Source organism: Dermacentor silvarum, chromosome 5 (genome assembly GCF_013339745.2).
Source record: "Dermacentor silvarum isolate Dsil-2018 chromosome 5, BIME_Dsil_1.4, whole genome shotgun sequence".
Lineage (NCBI taxonomy): Eukaryota > Metazoa > Arthropoda > Arachnida > Ixodida > Ixodidae > Dermacentor > Dermacentor silvarum.
Genome location: NC_051158.1, coordinates 38,051,101 through 38,077,232, shown reverse-complemented (window position 1 = coordinate 38,077,232; position 26,132 = coordinate 38,051,101). Strand labels below are relative to the sequence as shown.

Here is a 26,132-nt window from a genome sequence, read left to right as displayed (position 1 = left end):
AGCTCTATGCGTGTTTTCATTTCGCGATATATTGGCTGGCGCGGACAATCTGTCTCGTGCGGCACGTTGCAAACGATGTGGCGCGACTGCTTCGCTAATCAGGAGATCGCGAGAGGCCGCGCGTGAGTGACGCGTGGGCACGATTCACAGTAGCCGCCGCAGACAGGCCTCCCAGAAGACGCGCGCTACTCTGGCGCCATCTCGTAGCCGTCGTCGCCGCACTACGCTTTTTTTCTCACGCTTTCGCCATACCCTCCTCCTCCGCTTTCCGCCTCATGGTTCCGCTGCACCCACCTCCTCTGCTTTCATCCTCGCGTCTTTCATCCTGCCTGCGCTCCGCGTTCGCTTTCATCTATCGCTCTGGGCGTTCGCTCGGTTACGCCGACGCCGACGCTCGCCACCGGAAAGGGCGCCTAAGAGCTGCACTTTAAACAACACTTGTCATATTCTAAGAGTGAGTGGTTTCATAGCACTGCTAACAATGTAATATCTATCACAGGAAGTACGAGGAGAATGTGCTAAAGAGCAACCAATTCGCTTACACAGTAACGGAACCGGGAGTAATTACGTACATGCGTACCCGAGGAAAACGATTCCTTCAGAAGGTGCTCGACGAAATAGGCGGCGAAGCTGCCGCTCAGACCACTAGCGTTGTCGTAGAACCGGGGGCTGAACAACACTCCGGTAACCTTGGTCGGAGTCCGAGTGGATTCTCTCGTCGAAACGTTGGCAGGAACGGGACGCCGAATAGAAAGACGTTCGGCAGCCAGACCCTTGTCGAAGCAAGAACGCCAACTGGGAGCGCCTGACCTCGCGACACGAGCCGAACGTCGATGATGATGATGATCTGAAAGCGTGGCACGTACCCACGAAGGTTAGCAATAGACGGACAAGATCTATAAATGTACAAAAAATCTGATGCGGAGCTCGACAGCGGAAGCTTGATGGTCTCACCTTGCACTGTCGTGAAAGCGTCTGTCTAAAGCGTCTAGCCAAATACTTTTCTTTTTTTCCCCTTTTTCTTCTGTTCTTATTTTCTTTCCCATTGGCAAGTGTTGAGCAACGCTCTGTCTAATGCGTCCCCCACACGTGTTCATATGTGAACTATTTGCAATCTGAAATTATATTATTGCATGCAGTACCGTACTTGACACACCAATCGCATTTCTCCAGTTACGTTTGTTTGTATGTGTGCGCTTTTTGTTGTTCAGGTACATTTGTACCGAAAGTGTAACCCACTCCTGCTTAAATCAGGCCAGCAGTACTCAATAAATAAATAAATAAACTAATTAATTGTGTACCATAACTTTATCACGAGTTCATTTGCCGGTTACTTACAGTGCAGCATGCCGGTGCTCCCAAACACGCGCCCTTCTTGCTTGCATGCGCTACGAGAATCTTCAAGCAAATAGACAGCCCGGAGTCGTCGAATGGAAGGTCAGAGAAGCAGAGACGATAAATTGGGGGCGAAGGATGGAAGCAAAAAAAGAGAAAGAAAAGCTAAGCAGATTTACAAGGACGTCAAGCAACAGATCAACAGATAACATATGTAGGATAACACAAAAGACAGTGATGCACTATATGAGGCCCGAGAGATCCCTCACGAAAAGAAATACAGGAGCAAATATTCACTACACGACGAGGCGAGCTTCTTCTGCGACAAACATCCGGAGACAACTTACCACCGTCGTAATGCCGAGACATTAATCCTGGCAACAACAATTCAGAGAAACAACTTGATTTGGGCGAGTTGCTTCATCTTGAATGTAACTTGAAGCAGCGCGAAAGTTCCTGTCTTCGTCCCTTTGCTCTGCTTCAAGTTATATTACAGATAACGTCCACCTACTAGAAGAGCTAGGGTTCAGAAACAAGCGCTAGAGAGATAAGTGAGAGACCTTTACAGCATTGGCGGAAGGAAAGGAGGTAGGACATGGATCGAGCCGCGGTTACAGGCAGATGCGTAGCTGTAACATATAGAGACAGATGTATTAAAATGAAGAGGCACAAGATGGAGGAGAGGTAAGCAGAATGCTTTATTGCGATAGATGTAGTAAAGTTTCATTAGATGAAGCAGGCTAGGTGACCATTTGTCACCGCCCTGTTCCAGGAGGGGCGCCAGTAGAAATATGCAGCAGTAGGGCACTCGAATAAGCTGCGCTCTGTGTGAACGGATTTGCCGTCAAGACCACACAGATTTCGGGGGCCGGAAATAAAGAAGTCGCAGGCCTGCGCGGCACACGCAGCACAGTCATAGCGCAGGTTGGCATAGCACAGTCATAGCGCAGATCATCATCTATGGAGCGCTGCTCCATAGATGATGATGATGATGATGATGATGAACCTCTGTCATGGCTCGCACCCACTAAGGGGGATAGGCCAAGAATCGGGCAACTCCATTTTCGGCAGCACGCACTAGAGGTTCGTTGTCGGTGCCTATCACGTCTGTGGCTCCTACCCAGGATGGGGTATTGGCCAAGAAATGGGTGGATTATTACAAATTAATATTGAGCGTAAATTTCCGAATATCTGTAGAGTTAGCATTGTATAGCGTAGAATTATCTGTTTAAATAAAATCAGCAAAATCGTATCGAATGAGTAATAATTAATTTAGAAGCCCAAAAAACACGAAAATATAGAATTAACAGGGCATTCGTTTGGATTCTGTAAGCAATGTTTGGACAGCGAAGCAAGCATCCGTGTGGCTGAATCCCAAAGCGGAGGCCCCGAACGCAGCAGGTTCTGTTAAGTTCAGGCCAAGCTTTCGAAAAGGTATTTCCAGTAATCTTTTTCTTGCCGCAGTAAAGCGGCGACAAGATAGAAGGAAGTGGCGTATTGTCTATTCCTCATTACAAGATGAGCAGAAGGGGGAGGGCGAATCATTAGCAGGGCGAATCATTAGTAGCAATAAGGGAGGAGCATACAGAAACGGAGTCAGTAAAAATAGCAGCTGTTGTAGTTTTAAGTCTAATTTACGTAAAGCTAGGATTACTGCTAAAACCTCAGCCAGAAAAATAGGCAAGAAATCATGCAATCTTAAAGGAAATGACCAGTCGAGTGCAGGTCAAAATATTCCAATGCCAGTCTTTTCCTCGCACTGTGATGCATCTGTCGCAATGATTATGTTTGTTCCAAGTGTGCTTAGGTGGTCTTGTAACATGCCGCTTAAGATGCAGTAGGGTAGTAGTTTCGCGTGGTTTGGGAAAATGTCATCGAACCTGATCTCCGCGGGTAATTTGAATGCGTATTGTTAGGAAGCACATCGCGAATTTGCACGTTTAGTGGTTCAAGCAATGTTGTTTGCACAAATATAATCAGTGGTGTATGAAACCTGGGCCAATGAAGGGGACAAAATATTTCTGGATCGGAGATGAAAATTATTTGTGGACGGGGGGCTTGTCGTCGCGACGAAGTCGCTTTGCGTTGTTCTCACGTGAACTGAACTGTCCGCCCGCCGTCGACGGCGAGCTGCGGCTTGTGCTGGTCTCTGCACAGCGGCCTGCTGAGCCCAACGTTGCCCGGTTGCAGCCGCGGGCGTAGCTCTCTACGGTTCGCTTCTTCAGCAGCGACTCGTACCTTGTGAGGAGGCGCCATAACGTGTACCGAAGAGTAACCACAGGTATGGAGACTACGCGGCGCACACGTCACATACGACGACGCTGCTGCTGCGGCTGCCGATGATGATGATTTATTGGCATCCCCCTTGAAACGGGGAGGTGACGAATAGTCACATATATCTTGCTTGATTTAATTAGGTATGCTATACATGTTTCTTATTCTAGCCTTTCTTTTGTATACACCTTATTAATCTTCTTTTTCTTCTTCAAACCTTCTCTGTGTACCTAGGAGCAGGAACAATGTAGCCCGTAAGGTTTTATAAGCATTTTACATAAAGGAAAAGGGGCGATAACTGCGTAAGTGACACTTCTGTTACCTGGGAAAACGCGGGGAATGCGGGAGATGGAAATTCAAGACGATGAGAAGCACGGGAACAAGGTGAGAGCAGGAGCCAACGTTTCGACAAGTGAACTTGTCTTCTTCAAGGCGACATATGATCTCGTAATACTGTGCCGAGGAGAGTATATGTCGCCTTGAAGAAGACAAGTTCACTTGTCGAAACGTTGGCTCCTGCTCTCACCTTGTTATCGTGCTGCTTATCGGCTTCCGTTACCTTGTATCATGCAGCAAACAATTTTCTGCGCAGCTTCTGTTGACTTGAGACAGGCTTGATTTGATTTTCCGCCCCCTCTTACTTGTTTCCCCCCTTTCTTTTTGCACGTTTGACCACTACCTATGTACGTATATGCAGCTTCGGGTCGAATACAAAAAGTTGATAATTTGCGCTCTTTAAGTCTACCTCGTTTTCTTTCCTGTGTTAGACCTTTTGTTTGCGCAACGCTTCCTAACATATCTATGTACCTTATACAGCTACCTATACAACTGCTACATGGCGTGCCACCTGGTACAATAACATGGAACTACAAAGCAGGAGTGTGCACGTATCGACGCTACGCGGCGCGCTTCTCGCATCGCGTGTAGGGAGCCTACACCAAACGCTGTTTATGTAGGCTCTCTAATCGCGTGACTACTCGCGCGGTAGGACGCGTGTATAGGGCACGTTTGCGGCAGCTAGCAAGCATTGGCGTGGCGCACTGGTATAGAGTAGCTGACTCCTAAACAGAGTGCCGGGGCTCGATCCCGGTGGGAACTGGTTTTTTTTGCAGCGAAGCTGTATATAGCTAGGGCAAATCCGTCGTCCGCGAACAACCCGCGAACTGGATCGTTGGTCCCCCTCGGCGCAACCGCGCGAACGCGCTCGTGCCACTGCTCACGCGTTCGTCGTCGTCGTCGTCTCCTTCCACAGCTGGCGCCGTTGCCGCTCATCCTTCCAGCGTAGAATTTCACTTCTTCTCTGCCGTCGTAATTGGGAAGCCGCGTTTACGGTGGTACGAGCCATTGCTTAAGGGGGTATGAACCATTCATTGTCTTACGTGACGGACAGATTTATTAACACAGGTGATGCGCGAATGTATGCGCGTATATACCTATCGTCACGATGACCAATAATAAGGACAATAAATATGTTCGTGCATTTGTTCAAAATTGCGTGTCACCTCTGTGTCGCGCGCTAGACAGCTTCACAGAGTGGAATGGCTCATGATTCTTTTTTATTGCGATAGCAATTATATGGACACTCAAAAGCAGATTTCTGCCGTCGGCGTCGCCGTCGCCGTCGCCGTCGCCGTGAGGTTCCGTATGACGTCATTTGGAGATGAAATCGTCGCCGCGCGCCGAACGCTGTATGTGCGAGTGAAAGGGCGCGAGGGGCGCGTCTTTCACGGGGAGTGAACGCACGGCGGAGAACAAACGCGCGTTCTGCGCCGTGCTCGCTTAAGGGCTGCAGAAGTAGGCGTCTCTTTTCTCCTTTACAATCACCATATATGTAGAGCAAACGCGCCTTCTTCGGACGCGCGAGAGGCCGTGGGGGAGGGGGAGGGAAGGGAGGCGACGTTTAGCTGCGGCACCAAGTGCCTATTTATATCAGAGGCTCCAGCAACAGTCACCAACGCCGCACGCATTTTGAGCTAACGCGGGCAAAACGCCGATGGCGTCGACAACAGTTCTGCGTGTTGTTGCTACCAAAGCCGCTCACCTTACTTCGTATGACATTGCTGTGTTGCTATCGCATTCATTGCTTCGCCCTTAGGGCGAAACTGTGACATTTTTTGTCATTCCTGGCGATAGCTGCGATGGATACCGGGGGCGGCGGCGGCGGACATCATCGCCAACCGAAACGGCTGTTGGAATGAGCCCATAACAGCTTACGCGGTAACAAAACTTTTTTCGTGTTTAAACATAGGTTACGATTGTATAGATGGGAGCTTTTGCAGGAGACTATAGTTTAGAAGAGATGAGAACAGGCTTGTTGGTATGGCATGACTACTAGACTTGAAGCAAGGCTTTAAAAAGCAGGAACGAATGGACCAACACGCGCTTCTCCATGTCCGTGCATTCGCCCTTGTTATTTGCCTTCGCGTTGCGTCCACTAGTATAGTAATTGACTCTGCATTGTGCCTAAGCGATTGTGAGCGGCATGTGGCAAAAACCATGTGGTTTTTGCTTTTCAATAGGAGTGCTATTTTTTTATTGTTTGACGCTGTCTTTTTATTTTGTTCTTGTACGGTAGCGCTATCTTTTTCAGCCTTTTGGGGATAAGTTCGGTTCTTCCTGTGGGAACAGAGTACGCAGGGTTTCAGGCCCCGTAAAAACAATAATGCAGGTCGAACGCACATGATCGAGTCAATCCGAAGCGAAGCCTTCGGGCCGCATTTCAGCAAATAATACTGATCACCGTCAGCACAGCGCTTTGCAACACTGGGATTACATGCCTGCTGGTAAGAAGGCAAGACACTGAGACCCCCACCATGAGACTCTATATCCACCCAACCACCCACTCATACATCCATCCCATCCCGTCCCGTTCCATCCCGCCCGTCCACCCTACACGCACGCACGTACGCACAGACGCCAGCCAGCCAGCCAGCCAGCCAGCCAGCGAGTCAGAAGGGTACACAGTGGCTTTAGCAAGGCCCGTCGTAACTGCTCTCGATAGCGCAACTTCACCCGCCATGGTTGCTTAGTGGTCCCAGTGTTGGGCTGCTAATTACGAGGTCGTGGGATTGAATCCCGTCCAGGGCGGCCGCATTTCAATGGGGGAGAAATGCAGAAAACACCTGTGTACTTAGATTTAGGTGCACGTTAAAGAACCCCAGGCTGTCCAAAATAATCCGGAGTCGCACCACTACGGCGTGCCTGATAATCAGACGGTGGTTTTGGCACGTAAAACCCCATAATTTAATTTTTAACAACGCGCTGGTCAAGCCGGTGGTTAGTCCGGGGAACGTGCGTAGGAAAACCTCGCCGAGCGATGACGTCACTCCACGTCGCCTAGCAACGCCGAGCCTCGCAACAGGTATGCAGGTGGAGCTAAGCCGTGACGTCATCGCGCGCGCCGTCGCTTTGCCTAGCTTTGCCGAGCCATGACGTCATCACGCGGGGAGCCAAGACGTGACGTTACTGCGATGATCCTCGTAATAGCTCCGCGTCACCGCTTCGGTGACAGAATGCCCCACGTCTCCGCGCCGAGCACATCGCCGTGAGAACGGGGCGACCGAAGAAGTCCGTTACTCCCGAAAAAGAGGAAGCGCGGCGCAAAAACCGTCGTGCCGCTACTCGATAGCGGATGAGACGACTTCGGACCCACCCCGAGTATCGCGCCGGTGAAGCGGCGGCGAAACGTCGCTGATTTGCAGAAGATTCGGATTTACGAGCTCGCGTTACCGAGCAAAAGCGTGTGCGCAGCCAGAAGCGTCGACAAAACGGCCCGGGCCTGCGACTTAGCCGATCAGAGATAAAGCTAGGTGGGATCGACAGCTTCGCTGTTTGCACTGTCTTCGCACCACTAGTGTGAAGGTGCGCCCATTTTTTTCAATAGCGCAACTTCGTCAACGTGCAAGGTGCAAGCAGCGATTCATAAGCAAGGAGAAGTAAAATAGGGAAACCGTGCGCTCGATAGATGTGAACTTGAGATCACAAGCGTTACGCTTTGTGTTTGTGTGAGTGCGAGTTACGTTTATTGTGACAACCCGTGTGGCAAAAATGACAAAAAGAAAGAAAAAAAAAGGTTTATTTGTGGCAGATCATCTTTGGGCAATGGGTCTTTCTTTCTTCTAACTTCAAGTTTGCTCTGAGCCTCATCCACTCAACTTTGGCACCGTCTGATGATACATGGCCGGAAAGGCGGTTCCGCCGTATCTCTTGATCATGGCACCGGAAACGACGTTGAACATCGCGAATCTTTCGAACTTTACCGTATGGTTATCGAACGTGAATCCGCCTTCCAGGCTGTCCTCGCCGAGGTCGTCGAAAACGACGCACCTGTCGCCGGGCCAAGCATCCAGTAGCCTTTCGATCTGCGAACGGTGTCATTTTGCTGGTCACAATTCGGTGAGACTGGTTGTGCCAAGTGCGATGCAGTCAAATCGCATTTGACACAACATCACCTCGACGATGTAAACTAGAACTTCGCTGTATATTAAAATCGTCGCCAGTGGGCATAAATACCTCGTACAGCATGCAAATTGAGCCTTATAATTGCGTTGTACGTAAAATGCAGCTCTGGTAAGTGCTTTAGCAGGAGTAAGTGAGGTAATCTCTCATTACCTTTCTTTGCGAGAGTCCTCGTACTCTCCGAAAGGGTGGCCGAAAGAGTGCGCTTGTGTGAAAGCAATTCATTGAGGGTGTAGATCTCGAAAATGGATAGTATTTACTCCCGCAAAAGAGTTGCCATCACTTGCACTCTAGTGTATGGGAATGTGTGGGACAGCACACTGCATCAGGCGCACTCAGAGAGCAAGGGGAGTACCCGTCTTATAAACCGGTTGGTGTCCGGCGGTGGGGATCCAACCATGCATCTCCACACAGCTCAGCCAGGCGTCCTGCCCCCAACGTTGCTATATCGCCACCCTGACCCCTCCTCACAGGTACACGTCTTATACCCCCGTCAAAAAGAAATTCCCACGAGTTATCACGCCCGTTTCCACGTACTAACCTATTGAACATTTCATTCCTTCACTACATTCAAAGAATTCAAAAAGTTACTTCATGAAACGCTAGTTAGATAGATAGATAGATAGATAGATAGACATATAAACAGATAGATAGATAAACAGATAGATAGATAGATAGATAGATAGATATAGATAAACAGATAGATAGATAGATAGATAGATATATCTATAGATAGATAGATAGATAGATAGATAGATAGATAGATAGATAGATAGATAGATAGATAGATAGATAGATAGATAGATAGATAGATAGATAGATAGGCAACTCTTTCTTTCTCTTGCGGCAGCGAAATGTCAATACCATGCAGCGGACATAAGGTGTGTGTTATATACCTTGGGGGCCAGAGTGTCAGCGTTGTCGTAGACGAAGACGGTAAATCTGCCTGCAGCGTTTGTTTGCTCCCACATGTGGGACTGGGTCCTGGTCTCAAAGCGGTAGTGCATGTCCATGTCGTCCACGTTTAGCTTTTTACTATAGTCGTTTATACCTGTGAACTGAGAGACACAGGAAATGCGCTCGAAACACGATTAGACACTTTGCCTCGAGAAAAGTCACGGATGCGTGAGAGTTGTTTTCGCGTATAATTAGGAGGCTCCCTGAGGCACGCTCATGTGTCGTCAGAATACTCGTTGACCTTCGCTCCGTTTGCACCCTTATATTTTCATTTGTTTCAAAGAAAAGCGTGCTTTGCGAAACCTCCCAGATTTTTCTGACCATGGGCGCAACTGTGGCCTTGCCGAATATATATAATATTGAAGCACGTGTCCGATGGTGGGATTAAACGCAGGTCCCCAAGTACAATCGCCCTTATATATATATATATATATATATATTAGACCACAATCGCACGTACACCTGTGACAAAAAGACAAAAAGTAAGAAAGAACAAAAGTTTATCTGTGGCAGATAATTTTTTGTGCAACGCGTCTTTCTTTCTTTCTTTCTTTTGGCTTCAAGTTTGCTCTGAGCCTCATCTACCCAACTTTGGCACCTTCTGATGATACAGGGCTGGAAAGGCGGTTCCGCCGTATCTCTTAATCGTGGCACCGCAAACGACGTTGAACGTCGCGAATTTTGCGAACATGGAGTTCCAAATTGTACAATAACATGCAACTAAAACGCAAAGTGCGCATATATTTCATCATTTACGCATTGAATGATCACGCAGGAACCGCCAGAAATCGATAGAAATTAGAAAGGCTCACAGACGTTGCCACCATGCGCCGGTGCATGTGATCGTCACAAGCTGCATATACAGTAATCATTAGCTAATAAGGCACTCAGCGTAAAATACAGGTTCGTAATCGTGAGTTGAGCGATCGACTTGCACTCGCAAAGTAAAAAAAAATTAAACGGGCACTTAGTTATCCCTACTTTGATGAATCCGAAAGCATTGCGACCCCCAAAGGTCGAGTGTTCGAGTGTCTTAATTAACACAATCTTAATTAATCGTTGCTTAATTAACGTCGGCTGAAAACCAAAGGTCACGGGTCCGACTCCCGCCAATGGTCGTGGCTTCAAGTGCCGTAATGAACTCTATATTAATTATTCATGTACTTTTATTAGCTCTATCTTAATTAACTGTGCCTTACTTGGCCGTAATGGACACCCAAGGTCGTGGATTCATCTTCCACCAAAGGTCGAGGGTTCGAGTACCTTAATTAACTCTATCTGAATTAAGTGTGCCTAAATTAACTATACCTTGATTTGGTGTATTTTAATTACATTCACCTTAATTAACACCACCGGTCGTGGGTTTGAGTGCCGTAATAAACTCTACCTTAATTAAACCTGCCTTAATTATATTTCGCCATAATTAGCTTCGCCTTAATTCCCTCTGTCTTTGTTTATGATCATCATCAGCCTATATTTATGTCCACTGCAGGACGAAGGCCTCTTCTTGTCTCAACATGGAATTCTGCGATCTCCAATTATCCCTGTCTTGCGCTAGCTGATTCCAACTTCCGCCTGCAAGTTTCCCAACTTCGTCACCCCACCTAGTTTTCTGCCGTCCTCGACTGCGCTTCCCTTCTCTTGGTACCCATTATGTAACTCTAATGGTCCACCGGTTATCCATCCTATGTATTACATGGCTTGCCCAACTCCATTTTTTTTTCTCTTTATGTCAATTACAATATCGGCTATCCCCGTTCGCTCTCTGATCCACACCGCTTTCTTCCTGCCTTTTAACGTTAGGCGACAGCGTTTAGGGCTCCGTGTGGCAGAAAATCCGGTGTCGGCGTCGGTGTCGGCGTAAGCGCAGGCGTCCATGGCGGAGAAAATCATCCCGAACCACCCCGACCGCGCAAGCTCTCCGCGTAGCGCAAGGTGTTAGTGAACAAAAATGGATTTTTTCACAGTAAAATCCGTCAGAAAAATGATTAAGTACGACTTACCCGCGACCTACATACATGTTGACGTCGGATTGTAATTTGAAATGTACGAGAAAACATAATTCTGTTACGAGGAAACTCAAACACAAGCCCCTATTCCAGCATTTCTGCCATACCAAAAGCGGCGTACTCGGGTATCTTAGTTGCGAAAATCCAATCCTGATGGCACTCGCATTCTTGGTAGGTTAGGCCTACATGCAAGCGCTGTTTAAAACAGCGTTGCATGTAGACTCCCTACGGTAGGTCAAATTGGGACTTAGCCTGTCTAATACGTTTGGACACTCGCACGCGTCGGGGCAATAGCAAACAATTAATAAAATAATTAAAAAAGGTCCTAGGGCCTTAGCATTTTAATGTAAGACAACTTATATTGCCCCCTGGAAAAATATCTTCCCAGCAAAGCATTTTTGTTTAAATGTGAAGCCGACTGTAAGGAGATCAGTGCAAGCTTGGTCTTTGTAAGCTGGCTTTCCCACGTTTTGTGTTGTAGTGAAGCCTACTCATAAAGAAAAATGCGATGCGAACGGAACCCGATAACGCTATCGCGTTGCACCTGTAAAGGCGAAGCTTAATCGTCCCCCATTTTTTTCTTTTGCGTTTAATTACGGAGAAACATTTATGAAAAATTTTTGAGAGCTTTTCTAATGCGTCCATTCGCATTTCAGACGTAAAATTTTGCTGTACTCTCTCTATATATTCTTAGGTGGTGCTCGCGCACAAACACGATGGCGATGCTTTGAGCGCGAAGACGACGCTATATGCTATATGAAGCTAGGATTTTTTTAACGACGAATAATAGCATGATATTTAAGAGACGAGAAATAATTCATGACAACACGAGCACAAAACTGTGTGCGTGCGTGCGTATGTCAAGGAAAAGGGTCGAGGAAGCGGTAGTAATTTGTTGGTCAATTGGAACTGTAGAAATGTAAATGAGAACAAAAGCGGAAAATAAACAATAGCTGGCCACCGGTGGAAGTCAAATCCCATTCTCCATATTACGCGAACCTTACCTGAATATTTTATTCAAAAAGCAACAAATAATTTCTCCACCACTTTTCTTGGCTGCTATTTATATGCGAGTATACATGCGTGTGTGTTTAATGCAAATGCTGTCGTTCAAGATTTCAGAGCATCTGCTGAATACACTCCTCCCTCTTTCGTCCTCCTTTAAAAAAAAGATATAATCGATAAGTTTAGACTCACGTTATAGCGCCGGAACCGAACCACACCAAAAGGCCAAATGTTGACTTGTTCGTGGAAGTCGATGTTGAAACTCGTAGCGTGCGCGTAGTTGATGGACGTAGTGACCGAGAAGCAGACCTTGCTTTGGTTCAACCTTTGTTTCCACATGGGGAAATCGGCAATGATGTCGAGCTGCAAAGAGAACCGAAAAAAAAAAAGAGATACAAACATGGCCTTATACGTTTACACTATTTTGTCGTGAAGGCGCATCGAGGAATAAAAGAAAAACATGGAGCTTGAGTTTGGCCGCAGACTTGACGTTTGCGAATTACGGGAGCCGATGATGGCAGTCGATGATGATGATGATTTAATGACATCCCCTTTGAAACGGGGCGGCGACAAATAGTCGCCTAGCCTGCTTGATTTAATCATCTATACTGTACCTGTTCTTTATCTAGCATTTTTGTATACCTCTGATTAATCTTTTTGTTCCAAAGTCTACCTTGTACCACTAGGTATGATTTTAAGAGATCAAGTCGTATCAATCTCTTCCCTGCTTTTTTCCCACCAGTACTCTAAAATCTCTTGCTTATCTCTACAGCCGATCGGTTGATGTTTCCTTCCACTTTAAACTCAAGCGCTTCTGGAAGTTGTACGTTACCTAAGGTTCTCGCTCGGTGAATCCCTTCGCATTCCATTAGGATGTGCTGAGTGGTCTCCGGATCTTTACTGCAGCGTACACATGCCTAACCTATTTCTGAATATTTGTTCCGGTATGCTTTGGTCCTTAGGCAACCGGCTCGAGCCTCAAATAGCAATGCAATGCCCTTTGTGTTTATCGTACAGATTTTCCCTTCTAATTTATTTCTTCTCATTCTTGTGAATCTCCATGGTCCTTTATGTTTCCATTTTTTCGCATCTAATTCACTGTCTCTGTTTCTCTCACTTTCTTTCTGATGACTCCTGGTTGTCTATTTACAGTTTCGATTATTCTGTACTTGGTTGCCAACTTCCTTGACGTCTTCCTCCATTCTGTGTCCACACTTTTCAAGTACAGATAATTGTGCACTTTAGCCGCCCATTCAAGAAGTCAACAAGTCGAAAATGTGTAGTAGCGACACCTTGTGGAATTTTTGTCCAACTACGATGTTCTTCATATTTTTTTTTTATGTCGCGTCAGTGCTACGTGGAAAAAAAGTAATAAAAAGTACTACGATTCCATTTCTACCAATGCTTTACCCCAGCAATTAAGCAGAACATTTGATCCACTCCAGTATTACTGTTGCGTGCTCTCCTGTTGGACACTTTACTGTCACTTTATTTGACACAAATTTTATTCTTCTGTAAATTTCCTTCTCATGATAAGGGTCCCCTGTGAGTAAGTTACCTGGATAAACGTACTGCTTTGTAGACTCTAGAGGCTGACTGGTGATCCTGAATTCTTGCTCCCTTGCCAGGCTATTGAACATTACCTTTGTCTTCTGCATATTAATCTTCAATCCCACTCTTACACTTTCTCGATTAAGGTCCTCAATCATTTGTCGTAATTTGTCCCCATTGTTGCTGAATAGGACAGTGTCATCCGCAAACCGAAGGTTGCTGAAATGTTCGCCGTTGATTCCTCACTCCTAAGCCTTCCGAGTCTATAACACTGAATAAATTTGTCTAATACGCTGTAAAAATTGTAATGTAAAACTACTTCTTTAAAAAAAACTATTTCGTTTGTCATTGTGGGTAAGGCTATTATCGTCTGCGCCTTTCAAAACTACACAGCCTACGATCGCGATAAAGGGGCTCAATCTCGATGCACGGATCGCGATTGTCTGGATCCGGATCGAACAAGATCGCGATCGAAAGTGACCGTGTAGCAGCACTGGATCGGGATCGAGTTCAATCCCAATCGCGCCCAACCGCGATCGAAAGTGGCCATGTGACACTGGTATCAGGCAATGATGAGGAGGAGGCGAAGTAGATTTCAACAGACGAGAATAAACCGAAAGAGATATGTTCATTCTCCCAAACTGAAAAGAAATATCGGACGCGAAACTCTACATCGACCGAAATATACTCTGAACTTCACAGGGTACGGCAGAAATCGCCGAAATCACAGAACAGATTCTACGTACTGCACACCTGGAGGCACACGTTTTGTCTAATTACGCCAAGTACAAGATTCATTCGTGCCCTCTGCCAAGCCGGAATCTCATTAGCGCTTACCGCCAGTAGTAGGGCTGTATTCGCCCCGGGTTGCGCAGGAGCAACGCTGGAGAGTCTTTGTTTCCAAAGAAAGACGAATTGCTTTTATCACAAGGGATTTGTCATGTCCTACGTGCTAGCAGTCCCGGTGTTTTCATTTATTTGTCTTACTGTATGAAGCTATGGGCATCAAAAAGTTTATCTGGTTCCACAAACGTTCGACAAGTAACGTGGAGCATATATTCGATAAAGGTTTTTAAAATTTTAAAATAGAAGCGGAACATATTTGTAAATGTTGCACCATGTTTGCAAATTTGCCGCGATTACTGTTTTACTCTTTCTTTAAGCCTAATTTGTTAGCAACTCCTGTGTACACAGTAAAATAGTTTCTAAAATAGTTTCAGTAAATAGTTTCAGTAAATAGTTTCTAAAAGTTAAAACAGGCGTAAATCTGTCTACATCTCGCAGCCGTACTCTCTTTTTGGGTGTAAAGGTGTAAGTTATAAACCGATTTACACCGTTATTCACTTTACATCCTTCGAAGTGAATACAGGTGTAAATCTGTCTATATATAACAAACCCATAAACCTTTTTTGGATGTAAATATGCGAGTTGTAGACACATTGACACCCTTGTTTCCTTTACACCCTCACAAGTGAATACGGGTGTAAATATATTTGTATATAACTGACACCCGCACACCTTTTTTTGAGTGTAAGTGTATGCGTTATAGTCTCACTGACTCCCTCATTCACTTTACACCCCCCCCAAAAAAAAAGTGATCACGGGTGAAAACCTGCTTATATAACTCACACCCGAACAACCTTTTCGGGTGTAAATGTATGAGTTATACACAGATTTACACCCTTACTCCCTTTTAAGGTGGTAAATTATTTTATATTGCAGTTTGTTCTGCTCTGGTGGCCAGGTCACTGTTGCACTGGGCGAACTCACCATGCTTCTGGTTTCGTCGTGCGCCCTGTTAATGGGGTTTGGAGGAGAGATCCAAGTGACTGGGTCGGTATAACCGGTATGGTACCACACGGTGTTGTGTTCTTCCGTGGTGTTGCTCGTGCTCACTCCAAATATGTCGGGGAAGCTGCGACAAGAGTAACGAAACTCTCCGAGCGCCGCCATTTCATTTGCAGGAAGTATCCGCTGTCACAGAATAAACTTTCGAACGCACTATAGCGCGCTTGAATGAAAGAAATCCCGGTGCTTTACATGTTAAAACCGCGTTACGATCATGAGGCACGCCGTAGTGCGAGACTCCGGTTTCATTTTGACCACCCGAGGTTCTGTAACGTGCGCCCACAGCACGGTTTCCACGGGCGTTTCGGCATCCCCCCCATCGAAATGCGGCAGCCGCAGCAGGCATTCGACCCCACGACCTCGTGCTTAGCACCTTATAATAGATCATTTTCCTAATCGTAAAGCTAGCTTTCACAAGAGGCAGTTTTCAAAGATAAAAATGTGACAGTCATTCTTTCTTTTGCAATCCGCACATGCAAGAACAGTTCACTGGCTCTACGACACGAACCTCTCAAGATACACTCCAGATGTCTGCGACATCTTTTCGCTCAGGGACCTCCGACTCGATATTGGAAGCCTATCTTGCCTAGACTTGACTTGAAAACCCAAGCTTGCTTCTCGTCACCAAACCACGCGCACGAGAAAAGACCCTGCACGCGCAGCAGACACTTTGTCTTCATTTGAGCCTTGACCGGTGTAGCCATTATTCGGAGAAAAAAGCAACGCAAGAAAGCGAACTTGCAAAAGGGCTTCATTAAATGACACACTCTTTAAAACTATCGTTAGCATGTACCAGCTGGTGGTCTACTTGGTTCCGGCAAAGCTTCACCACGATGCACTGTCTCCTCTGCCTGCGCTGGTCGTTAAAAATTGACCCACATGATTCCTTTTAACGGCCCTGTAAGATCTCTTCAGCTGATCCCTCTTCAGCTGACATTGACACGTAACGCAATATAGCGGGGGGAACCCGGAGAAAACAGGATGAGACTAGGGTGGCTCAGCGCGGGTGAGAAGTCCATCGAGGCACCCTAGACGGGACAGATGCGCCCGAAACTTGCTCGAACCGCGGACGGTATTCTGGTAGCGTGGACGGCAACGAAACTGCAATGGTGTACCCGCTGAGGTGATATCGTTACTACGACGTTCTTACTCTGATCCTGAGGTCGTAGGTTCGACTACCGGCCGCAGTTCCAGAGGGGGCAAAATGAAAAATGCTTGGTTGTATAATTAAACTGGGGTGCAGGTTTAAACATCGGGCGGTAAAAAGGTATTTCGGAGCTCGCCACAACAGCGTCTCTAGTATTCCCGTTGTTGCTTTGGGATGTTAAACCATCAATCAATCAATCAATCAATCAAACTGCGATGGTAGCACGAACGGGGAGAATACTTTCGCGGGTTGAAGGACGGTAGAAGTGAGATTAATGCTGGGCCGATCGCCAGCGATTTGTGGCAAGCCTGTGCCGAAGTGGGACGACCGACCGACTGATCGACCTGATTGGCCAATTGGTACATTTGTTTACTGGTCGATTGCATTGTTAATACATATAATGAGTGATTCATTCGTTTTTCGTTTGATTAAATGAATGTGGCATTCATTAGTTCACTGACATGCTGACGTGATTGGTGAGTAGGCCGGTTGGTTAACTAAATAGATAACTTTGTTCATTCGCGCATAGTTATCTACACCAAAATTGATAAGGGCAATCACATCATGATGTACGTATTTCCCGCGATGTTCCGGAGTCATCCGGCAGGCGCTAAAAAAAGCAGCAGCGAAAAGAAAAAAGAAAGAAAGAAAGGACGTACGCCACACACACACACACACAAAAAAAGAAAAGTCGATGCCAGAGCTCTCTTAGCACAAAAGAAATCACTACTCACTTGACGGCATGTAAAATTTTAGTCGGGCTCACGTATTCATCTGGCCAGATACTACACGTATGGATGAACTTCCAGCCCGGCAGCAGGACGCCGTTATCAGGATCCTTGAACATGTTAGTCTGCAAAGAACATTACGTATACAATTAGAGCACCCGCGGCTATCTTTCACAGGGTATAACTTAGCAACTTGCAACTCTGGGGTGATTTCAGCAAACAAGCAATTCACCTTTTTTTTATGGGTAAGCGAACTGTGAGCATCCCCTTCGAAACAGTGTAGTGGTTGGTTGCAGCTTGCGGAATTTATTAGCGACTTTTCAGGGTAATGCAAAAGAGAAATACTAACTCGGAAAGTTTAGGCTTCAATAACAACGAATTGGCCATTCGTAGCGAGAACACAGGTTTTGTGAGCGAGAAAGTGACTAAAATCAAAATGGCGCCTTCTGTTGTGCACTATATGTTGCATCGCATATGACGTCATCGCCGATTGATTCACAGAGAGCAGCATAGAGGGAGGCCACGTGGAAAACACGTCAGCTCGTCCGTTTTGGCATGGTCAGTTCACTTTCAGCAGCATCAGAAGCGAGAAATTTTGGCACACAAGACTATGATAGACTTCTAAACGAATAATCTATCAATATATCAATATACCACTGTCGTTGAAAAGAAAAGTGCACAATCATTGTAGTCTACCGGTGCTAACATATGGGGCAGAAACTTAGAGGTTAATAAAGAATCACGAGAACAAGTTAAGGACCGCACAAAGAGCGATGGAACGAAAAATGTTTGGCCTAACGTTAAGAGACAGGAAGAGAGCGGTGTGGATCACAGAGCAAACGGGGATAGTCGATATTCTAGCTGGCATTAAGAGAAAGAGATGGAGCTGGGCCGGCCATGTAATGCGTAGGGTAGACAACCGGTGGACCATTAGAGTTACAGAATGGGTGCCAAGAGAAGGGAAGCGCAGTCGAGGACGGCAGGAAACTAGGAGGGGTGACGAAGTTAGGAAATTCGCAGGCACACTTTGGAATCAGCTAGCGCAAGACAGGGGTGATTAGAGATCGCAGGGAGAGGCTTTCGTCCTGTAGTGGACATAAATATAGGCTGATGACCACGATGATGGCACTTGATTGTCATCTTTTGGCGCTCAGACAGGGTTGCCTGCGCTCTTTCGAGAGCCGCCTCCTTCGAGAGATGGCGCCACGCTGCGTGACCAGCCCGGTAGTGTCCGGTGCGACGCGGGTGGTTGTTAGGCCGAGACGAGACTTGCAATGAGGTTCAGTTCAAAACAGATTCATTTCGGCTCAGTAAGCTTTCAGGCCTGCGTCGCGGCACCAATGTGCTTTGCCGGTAGCCACTTCATGGTTACATCGACTCTCGATTACGGGAGAGCCAGCATTTTTTCCATCCCCCGCTGCGCTCCGCGTTCGCTCTCATCTTTCGCTGCGCTCGTTCGCTCGGTTACGAGGTACGACGCCGACGCTCGCCGCGGGAAAGGGTGCCTAAGAACAGCGCTCTAAGAAATTTCCCTTAGTTGATTTTGCTGTCAACAACGTCCGCAGTGGCAACTGCTATGGAAGCATGGCAGCGTCGGTTCAAATACTCGGCATTTGTCTGGTAGAGCGCTAATTCCGTTGAGGGAACAACTTCTCGGCACCCGGATTTGTCTGTCGTAACATGTGCATCCGTGAGGCTCTAAAAGACGCTTCATAGCACGTTTGGCTTTCCTATAACACCGTTTTGTTTTCAGCCGTCTGGGCTCTAAAATATTACGTACATCGAGCATGCATACTGAAATTTCTTGAAATCAAACATTGTTGAAGCGATTGCTTTTAAAGGGGGTACAGTGACACGATACTGCCGAGTTTTCTTTTATTGCGATAGCAATTATATGGACACTCCAAGCGGATTTCTGCCGTCGCCGTCGCCGTGAGGTTCCGTCAAAGTCCAACAGCGATATAATCGTCGCCGCGCTCCGTATGCTGTATGTGCAAGTGAAAGCGGGCGAGGGACGCGCGCTTTCACGGGGAGCGAACGCACGGCGTAGAGCAAACGCGACGTCTTCGGTCGCGCGAAAGGCCGTAGGGGGACGGAAGGGAGGGTGGGGAGGCGACGTTTAGCTGCGGCATCAAATGCGTATCTTGCGACTCGGCGCAAAAGGAACTGTCGACTCAATCATATACGCGAAAGGAAGAAAGCGGGAAGGCAGCGCGGGAGGGAGGGTTGCGCGTTGTGCTCTGCGAGCCACTACGCCCTTGTACTTTGAGCTGCGCCGGGCGGTCGCGTGCACCGTATCTTGAAAGCGATCTGCAACACGGCTCCTATCTTTGCATGCGCTGTGGGTTCGCCGCTCAATTTCGGTTGAAGCGATAGACCGCACGATCCTTCGCTCGCTGCTGCAGGCGCGCTTGCTCACGCCAGCGTTTTGACAGGGATTGTGTGCGGAGTGTGATTTATTCATGTTTGCTTGTGCGCACTGAGACCATGCTTGTTAATTCAGTTAGTAAGCGAATGTGTCCAACTTTATACAGCCGATAAAACTATTATCCTTACTCCGTATAGCTCGCTACTAATTTGCTATCGCAATAGGTGCTTCGCCTTTCGGGCGAAAATGCGTCTTTTCTCGTCTTCTTTTCTTTTTTGCTGGAAATGAAAGTCCGGTACCTCCAAACCACAGAAAAGACACTGTTCAGCTTCAAAGCGCCCTAAATAATATACTATAATGGATTTCTTGAAGCCAGTTTTGGTTTCATTGTACTGTGTCGTAACGTCACGACACAATATGTGGTACGTGAGAGCAGGTCGCTGCGACGTTATGCCACTCGATCGACCTAAACCGGTAGACCGCTGTGCTACTGCATAGGCCCTAAAAACTAGTAGTAGCACACTGGGACCTGACATCACGACACAGTATCCTCCTGGAAAAAGGAAACCGAAATTGGCTCTGGAAGAGATGTCAAGCGAAGGGATTTGCGTTGCTCTGAGGCTTCGTTACTATTTCCGTTATGGTTCGGTGGTCTAGAAGTTTAATTCAACGCAATAACATGAAGAGTCTGAAATATCATGTCGGTGCCCTTTGAATGACCTATAAAACAAAATATAAAGCGTATTATTGTCCTTGTTATCAATGCGGCTTGCAATCTGATTCAACGTTAACGCTTATTCACCTGTTATTGGTCATTAATGCTACGCCGTGTACGTGTTTTGATTACGCGCTACACCGTTCAAAAAATATAAGCAGAAATGCGAACAGCCATTCATGCGAACGCATACTGTTAGAAGTCAGTGCACTGACATGTCACAAGGAGGGTGATGTTTGCCGAGTGAAGAATGACGAGGACAGATTTATGCTGAGAGAAGTATGACGCGAAGGACACTGGTAATGTTTAGTATTTTTTTTTTCTCCCCGTTTCATTCGCCAAATAGAAACCGGCACGACGTGCTCTCATGCAAACTTGGTCTGGCGCACACTCGCTACGCGACGCGATGGCACGTGCCTATTCGGCAAGACAGCAGGAATGGTCCTGAAATTCTGGGAGGGTTCGTCGGGCAACCCGGATGCATATATTGAAAATCTAGAATTCCTTAGCAACCGCGGTTGCACTGCACGCGATTGACTGAAACGCCACTGGCGACGCTCGACGCCCTTTGCGACTGCTGTGAGAGTACGCCGCGCCACCTAACGCCTTTTATCCTAACCTAACCTAATTTATTTTAACCTAACCTAACCTATGGTGGGCGACACACAAAGTCAATAATCCTCACGGCCTGACATCAGAGCGTCGCCGGCGGCGTTTCAGCTAATCGCGTTCAACCGCGGTTGCTAAGACTTCTAGATTTTCAAATATACGGAATCCGGATCCAAGCAGCGAGATACCGTACAAACTTGTGCGACCGACACATTTCCCGCAGTCGACACTTAACGCAGGTGTTTGAACGCCAGAGCTAGAGCCATAGTGATAGCCATATAATAAAGAACCAAGTGTAAACGGCTTCGCGACTTTGTAAACTCATCTGCAACGAGGTGCTGTGCAATAAATAATAAAACAAACATTATTAAAAGTGTCCGACGGCAGGATTTGAACCCAGGAACTCAAGTACAGAAGCCCGACACTGAAACAATTACGCCACGAACGCATGGACCGGCACGCGGCTTAGAAAGCCCATATCAATTTCTTAACCGTAATCCTTAAGACATTAGACGAGCGACTCTTCAGAAAACTGCCGCGTTAATTGCCACGTGTATCGCTAAAACTTACCTGGTAGGTTTGGTTCGACTGGTGCCAGCCCCTGTCGTTCACGAGAACCGAATTGATGATAGCAAATCCTTCAAATACAGACACGTTGAAGTAGACAGAAAAATTTGAGCGCACAAAGTTGTACAGCGAGTCGTGGATCGTTCCAAGCTCCCAAAGGCTATCCCTGCAACACAATGTGCAATTCACTTCTATGAAAACTATGAAACAATAACACAGGCCACCAGTGAGAATATCGCTTCTGTCGTAGTGTTCACAATGCGGGGGGAATAGGGGACATAAAACAGTTCACGGTATTCCGTAAACTTTATTGCATTTATAGAGTAATTCTTCATAAAGTGCTGTAGTATGGTAAACACGAGTTGTCTGGTCTATACGCGTAATGCCGGTGCAGCCTTTCGTTCTTCGCTATGCGCGTTATTCACGTTTTGTTATTCGCTATAACGAGGTTACGTTGCTGCTCACAGAGATCTAGCATTAACTTCCCGTTTTTGTTGGTATAACCGTCTAGATCACGTATGTTGGCATTCATATCGCCTAACAGGATAATTTCGGCATCATTCCCGAAACCGTTAATAGCAGCACTTCGGCACTCCACTAACTCCTGATTCTTCTCTTTGCAATTTTTCCCGTCCACAGATACGTTATGCCCAACCAAGCTTTCTTTCCACACACCTGTGCCTGATAACCAAAGATGCTCTTGATATTTTGAATTTGCTCTTTCTAATTTGGCTCCCTGATGTATGAGCATTTCGACTTCCCCTCCCTTTCTTTCCGATTTATTTCTGCTGCACCCATTCCAAACACAATTTGCAATCACTGGCGGCTCTCTTAAATCTCAAAGGTGCGTTTCTGTAACCGCACACACACTTATTTGTTCTTTGTTTACCTGCTGCTGAATCTCTAACCGCTTTCCCTTTTTTCTGCCACCTAGCATGCTTCTGTAGCCTACTGCACGGCGAGCCCTCTTCTTTCTTCTTCTCCTCCTTTTTCTGTTACTGACGGTGATGCTAGTCTGAGGTTCCCCCAAGGGACAGTCTTCTTCATTACTACATACCCTGGCCTCCTGAGCACCCGTGGACCTCAAAAAAAAAAAAAAAAAAAGCAACTGCGCGACCAGCAAGTCGTCATCCCGCTTCTCGTCCAAGCCCGCGATTGAAGTGGATTCCATCTCGTTGAAAACCACCATAGCTTCTCACTTCCTTGTTCACTGCCACAACGTCGAAACCTTGATCTCGGCTCACTCTCCATAGAGCGTCATTAATGGCTGCAACCGCTCCTTGTACGTTAGTGTCATGTAAAGGTACTTCGTGCACCTTGCACACCCCAATCTGCACCCCAAGGGGACACCTAGCGCAAGAGGTCTACATCCTTCGCCAAATGCTGGCCAGCTCCTGACCCTTTTCTGTTTAGCACGTCATTTAAGCCCGCCCGCTGCTACTAGAAGGTTGCGTCCCAGTTCATAACCCTTGAGCTTTTCTCTAGCTCACTCCATGACATCGCCCAATGTCCGCCCTGGAAACGCCCCTACCGCCACTCTATTCCTTTCACCCTCTCCACAATTGCCTGCTAGTACCCAGCCAGATTTTAGTCACCGGCGATCATCACCCTTTCACTCTCTCCTACTGCCGATGCTTCTACCTGCCTCTCTTTATAATCCTTATCCGCGTGACTCAAATTTGACACGGAGTATCGACCCCACCCTTCTTTTTAATGGTAGCTTATAGCTAGACGAACCTCTTTCCAGCTGCCCAAACCGCACGTTCCACGCATTCAGCGCGCTTTGATGGCACTCCCGGCCCCGTCACGACGGGAAACGGCATTCCATCGACACCACCAGTTCCATTCATGGTGGCGGCCCTGTTTAGTTTTACAGCGTAAGCTGTTATGGGCTCATTCCAATAGCCGGTTCGGCTCGCGATGGTGTCCGCCGCCGCCGATTCCGCCGCCGCCGCCTGTGACCGTAACCGCTATCGCCGGGATCAAGCCCGCGCCCGCTGCGTGGGAGTCAGATACTCTACCACTGAGCCACGCAAGCGCTTGCTATCGGGCAGCGGGAAAATGCCCTATAAACGCTCCCTAGACAGGCGCGCCGGTGCAGACGACGAGATGCGTTTCAGGCGAGACGCGCAATCAAAGCGATCCCGAGCCTCCGCCAGTATGGTAACGCCATCTAGTTAAGGCGCCTGCAGACGCATCGTGCACGACATGTAAATTGCATGTAGCAGTTGTATGTTCCATGTAACTGTACCTGGTACTCTGGATACCTCTTCGGTACACGTTATCGCGTCTCTTCGCAGGGTACGAACCGCTGCTGAAGAAGCGAATCGTAGAGCAACGTGCGCGGCTACAACCAGGCATCATCGGGCTCAGCAGTCTGTTGTGCAGAGAGCATTACAAGCCGCATATCGCCGTCGACGCCGGGCGGACAGTTCAGATCGTTCTCCTCAAAACGAGGCGGACAGACTGCCGCGAAGACCCTGTTGTGCGTGGTGCCGAAATAGGAGCTACTCTTGAGCCGCTCCACCAGCTTACGCTGTGACTGTGCTGCGTGTGCCGCGCAGGCCTGTGACTTTTTCCTCGGCCGCTCGAAGTCTTTCTTATACCGCCTTGCGTGCATCTCGCTCCATACTGAGCTCATTTTTTGAGCTCGAATTCGACCTGTTTCACAAGCTCATCCAGGACATCCTCCATTTTCTTTAGCCTCGCATTGACATCACAGTGTCTGCCGATCGACTAGATTTCCTTTCCATTCTCATTCTTCCCTCGACTACCTTGAGTGAGCCCTCGCACGCTGCACCCTTTACTGTCTCTTTTGCGACATGTTGCACTTAGCTTTCTCTAGTGCTAACACCGAACCTTTCAAAGCACGCACCTACAGGCAAAGGCAGATATGCAGACTCTAAATTCTTAAAATGCTATAAGTTATTTATCTACAATGTTTTAAAAAGCAAAAATGTCGAACAGACTTAAGATGTGACACACGGCCGCTTCAAGCACGTGGCTGCGCTCTGACTGTCATACAGAAGTTATCCCGTTCTGCCTTAGGCGGTGCGGGCTGGGCAATATTCTTTTCATTTCTTTTTTATGCCCACACTAACTTATGTCTCACAGAAGCAATATTCCCGACACAAATAAACACATACTAAATTACTGCTGCTGGAGAAGATGGTGGAGAGTTGCTGCTGGAAGAGCTGCTGGAGAAAAAGGAATAACAGTCGATTTAATCAAGGATGGAGGAGATATCATATTTCAAAAGCTTGCGGCCCTTTATACGCCATGCCTTACGACTTCAAGTGTGCCAGAAAGCTGGAAGAACGCCAATATTACACTCGTCCACAAGAAGGAAAACGTTAAAGAATTAAAGAATTATAGACCGATTAGCTTGCTCTCAGCATTGTATAAAATATTCACCAAGGTAATTTCAAATAGAATCAGGGCAACACTTGACTGCAGCCAACCATGAGAACAAGCTGGTTTCAGGAAGGAATATTCTACCATGGATCATATCCATGTCATCAACCAGGTAACAGAACAATCTGCGGAGTACAATCAACCTCTCTATATGGCTTTCATAGATTATGCAAAGCATTTGATTCAGTAGAGATACCAGCAGTCATAGAGGCATTACGTAACCAAGGAGTACAGGATGCATACGTGAATATATTGGCAAATATCTCCAAGGATTGCACAATAACCTTGATTCTCCACAAGAAAAGTAGAAAGTTATCTATCAAGAAAGGGGTCAGGCAAGGAGGCACAATCTCTCCAATGCTATTCACTGCATGCTTAGAAGTATTCAAGCTCTTAGGCTGGGAAGGCTTAGGAGTGAGAATCAACGGCGAATATCTCAGCAACCTTCGGTTTGCAGATGACATAGTCCTATTCAGCAACAATGGGGATGAATTACAGCAAATGATTGAAGACCTTAACCGAGAAAGTGTAAGAGTGGGGTTGAAGATTAATAAGCAGAAGACAAAGGTAATGTTCAATAGCCCGGCAAGGGAACAAGAATTCAGGATCGCCAGTCAGCCTCTAGAGTCGGTAAAGGAGTACGTTTATCTAGGCCAATCACTCACAGGGGACCCTGATCATGAGAAAGAAATTCATAGAAGAATAAAATTGGGCTGGAGTGCATACGGCAGGCATTACCAAATCCTGCCTGGGAGATTACCACTGTCGTTGAAAAGAAAAGTGTACAATCATTGCATTCTACCGGTGCTAACATATGGGGCAGAAACTTGGAGGTTAAAGAAGCTCGATAACAAGTTAAGGACCGCACAAAGAGCGATGGGATGAAAAATGTTAGGTCTAACGTTAAGAGACAGGAAGAGAGCGGTGGGGATCAGAGAAAAAACGGGGATAGCCGATATTCTAGTTGACATTAAGCGGAAAAGTGGAGCTGGGCAGGCCATGTAATGTGTAGGATGGATAACCGGTGGACCATAAGAGTTACAGAATGGCTACTCAGAGAAGGGAAGCGCCATCGAGGACGGCAGAAAACTACGTGGAGTGATGAAGTTAGGAAATTCGCAGGCGCAAGTTGGAATCAGCTAGCGCA

General features: G+C 47.0%; 1 protein-coding gene across 1 annotated transcript in view; it reads right to left on the bottom strand.

Moving 5' to 3' along the window:
- Positions 1-7,697: 7,697 nt before the first annotated feature.
- The window catches only part of LOC125945608 (uncharacterized), a 32,075-nt gene continuing 13,640 nt past the window's right edge, over positions 7,698-26,132 (bottom strand). The window contains exons 4-8 of the mRNA XM_049667710.1: positions 17,319-17,437; positions 15,360-15,504; positions 12,231-12,401; positions 8,964-9,125; positions 7,698-7,970 (exon numbers count right to left, since the gene is read on the bottom strand). Of these exons, the coding sequence (XP_049523667.1) occupies positions 7,752-7,970; positions 8,964-9,125; positions 12,231-12,401; positions 15,360-15,504; positions 17,319-17,431 (810 nt within the window). The 5' untranslated portion in view covers positions 17,432-17,437 and the 3' untranslated portion in view covers positions 7,698-7,751. The remainder of the gene's footprint in view (positions 7,971-8,963; positions 9,126-12,230; positions 12,402-15,359; positions 15,505-17,318; positions 17,438-26,132) is intronic.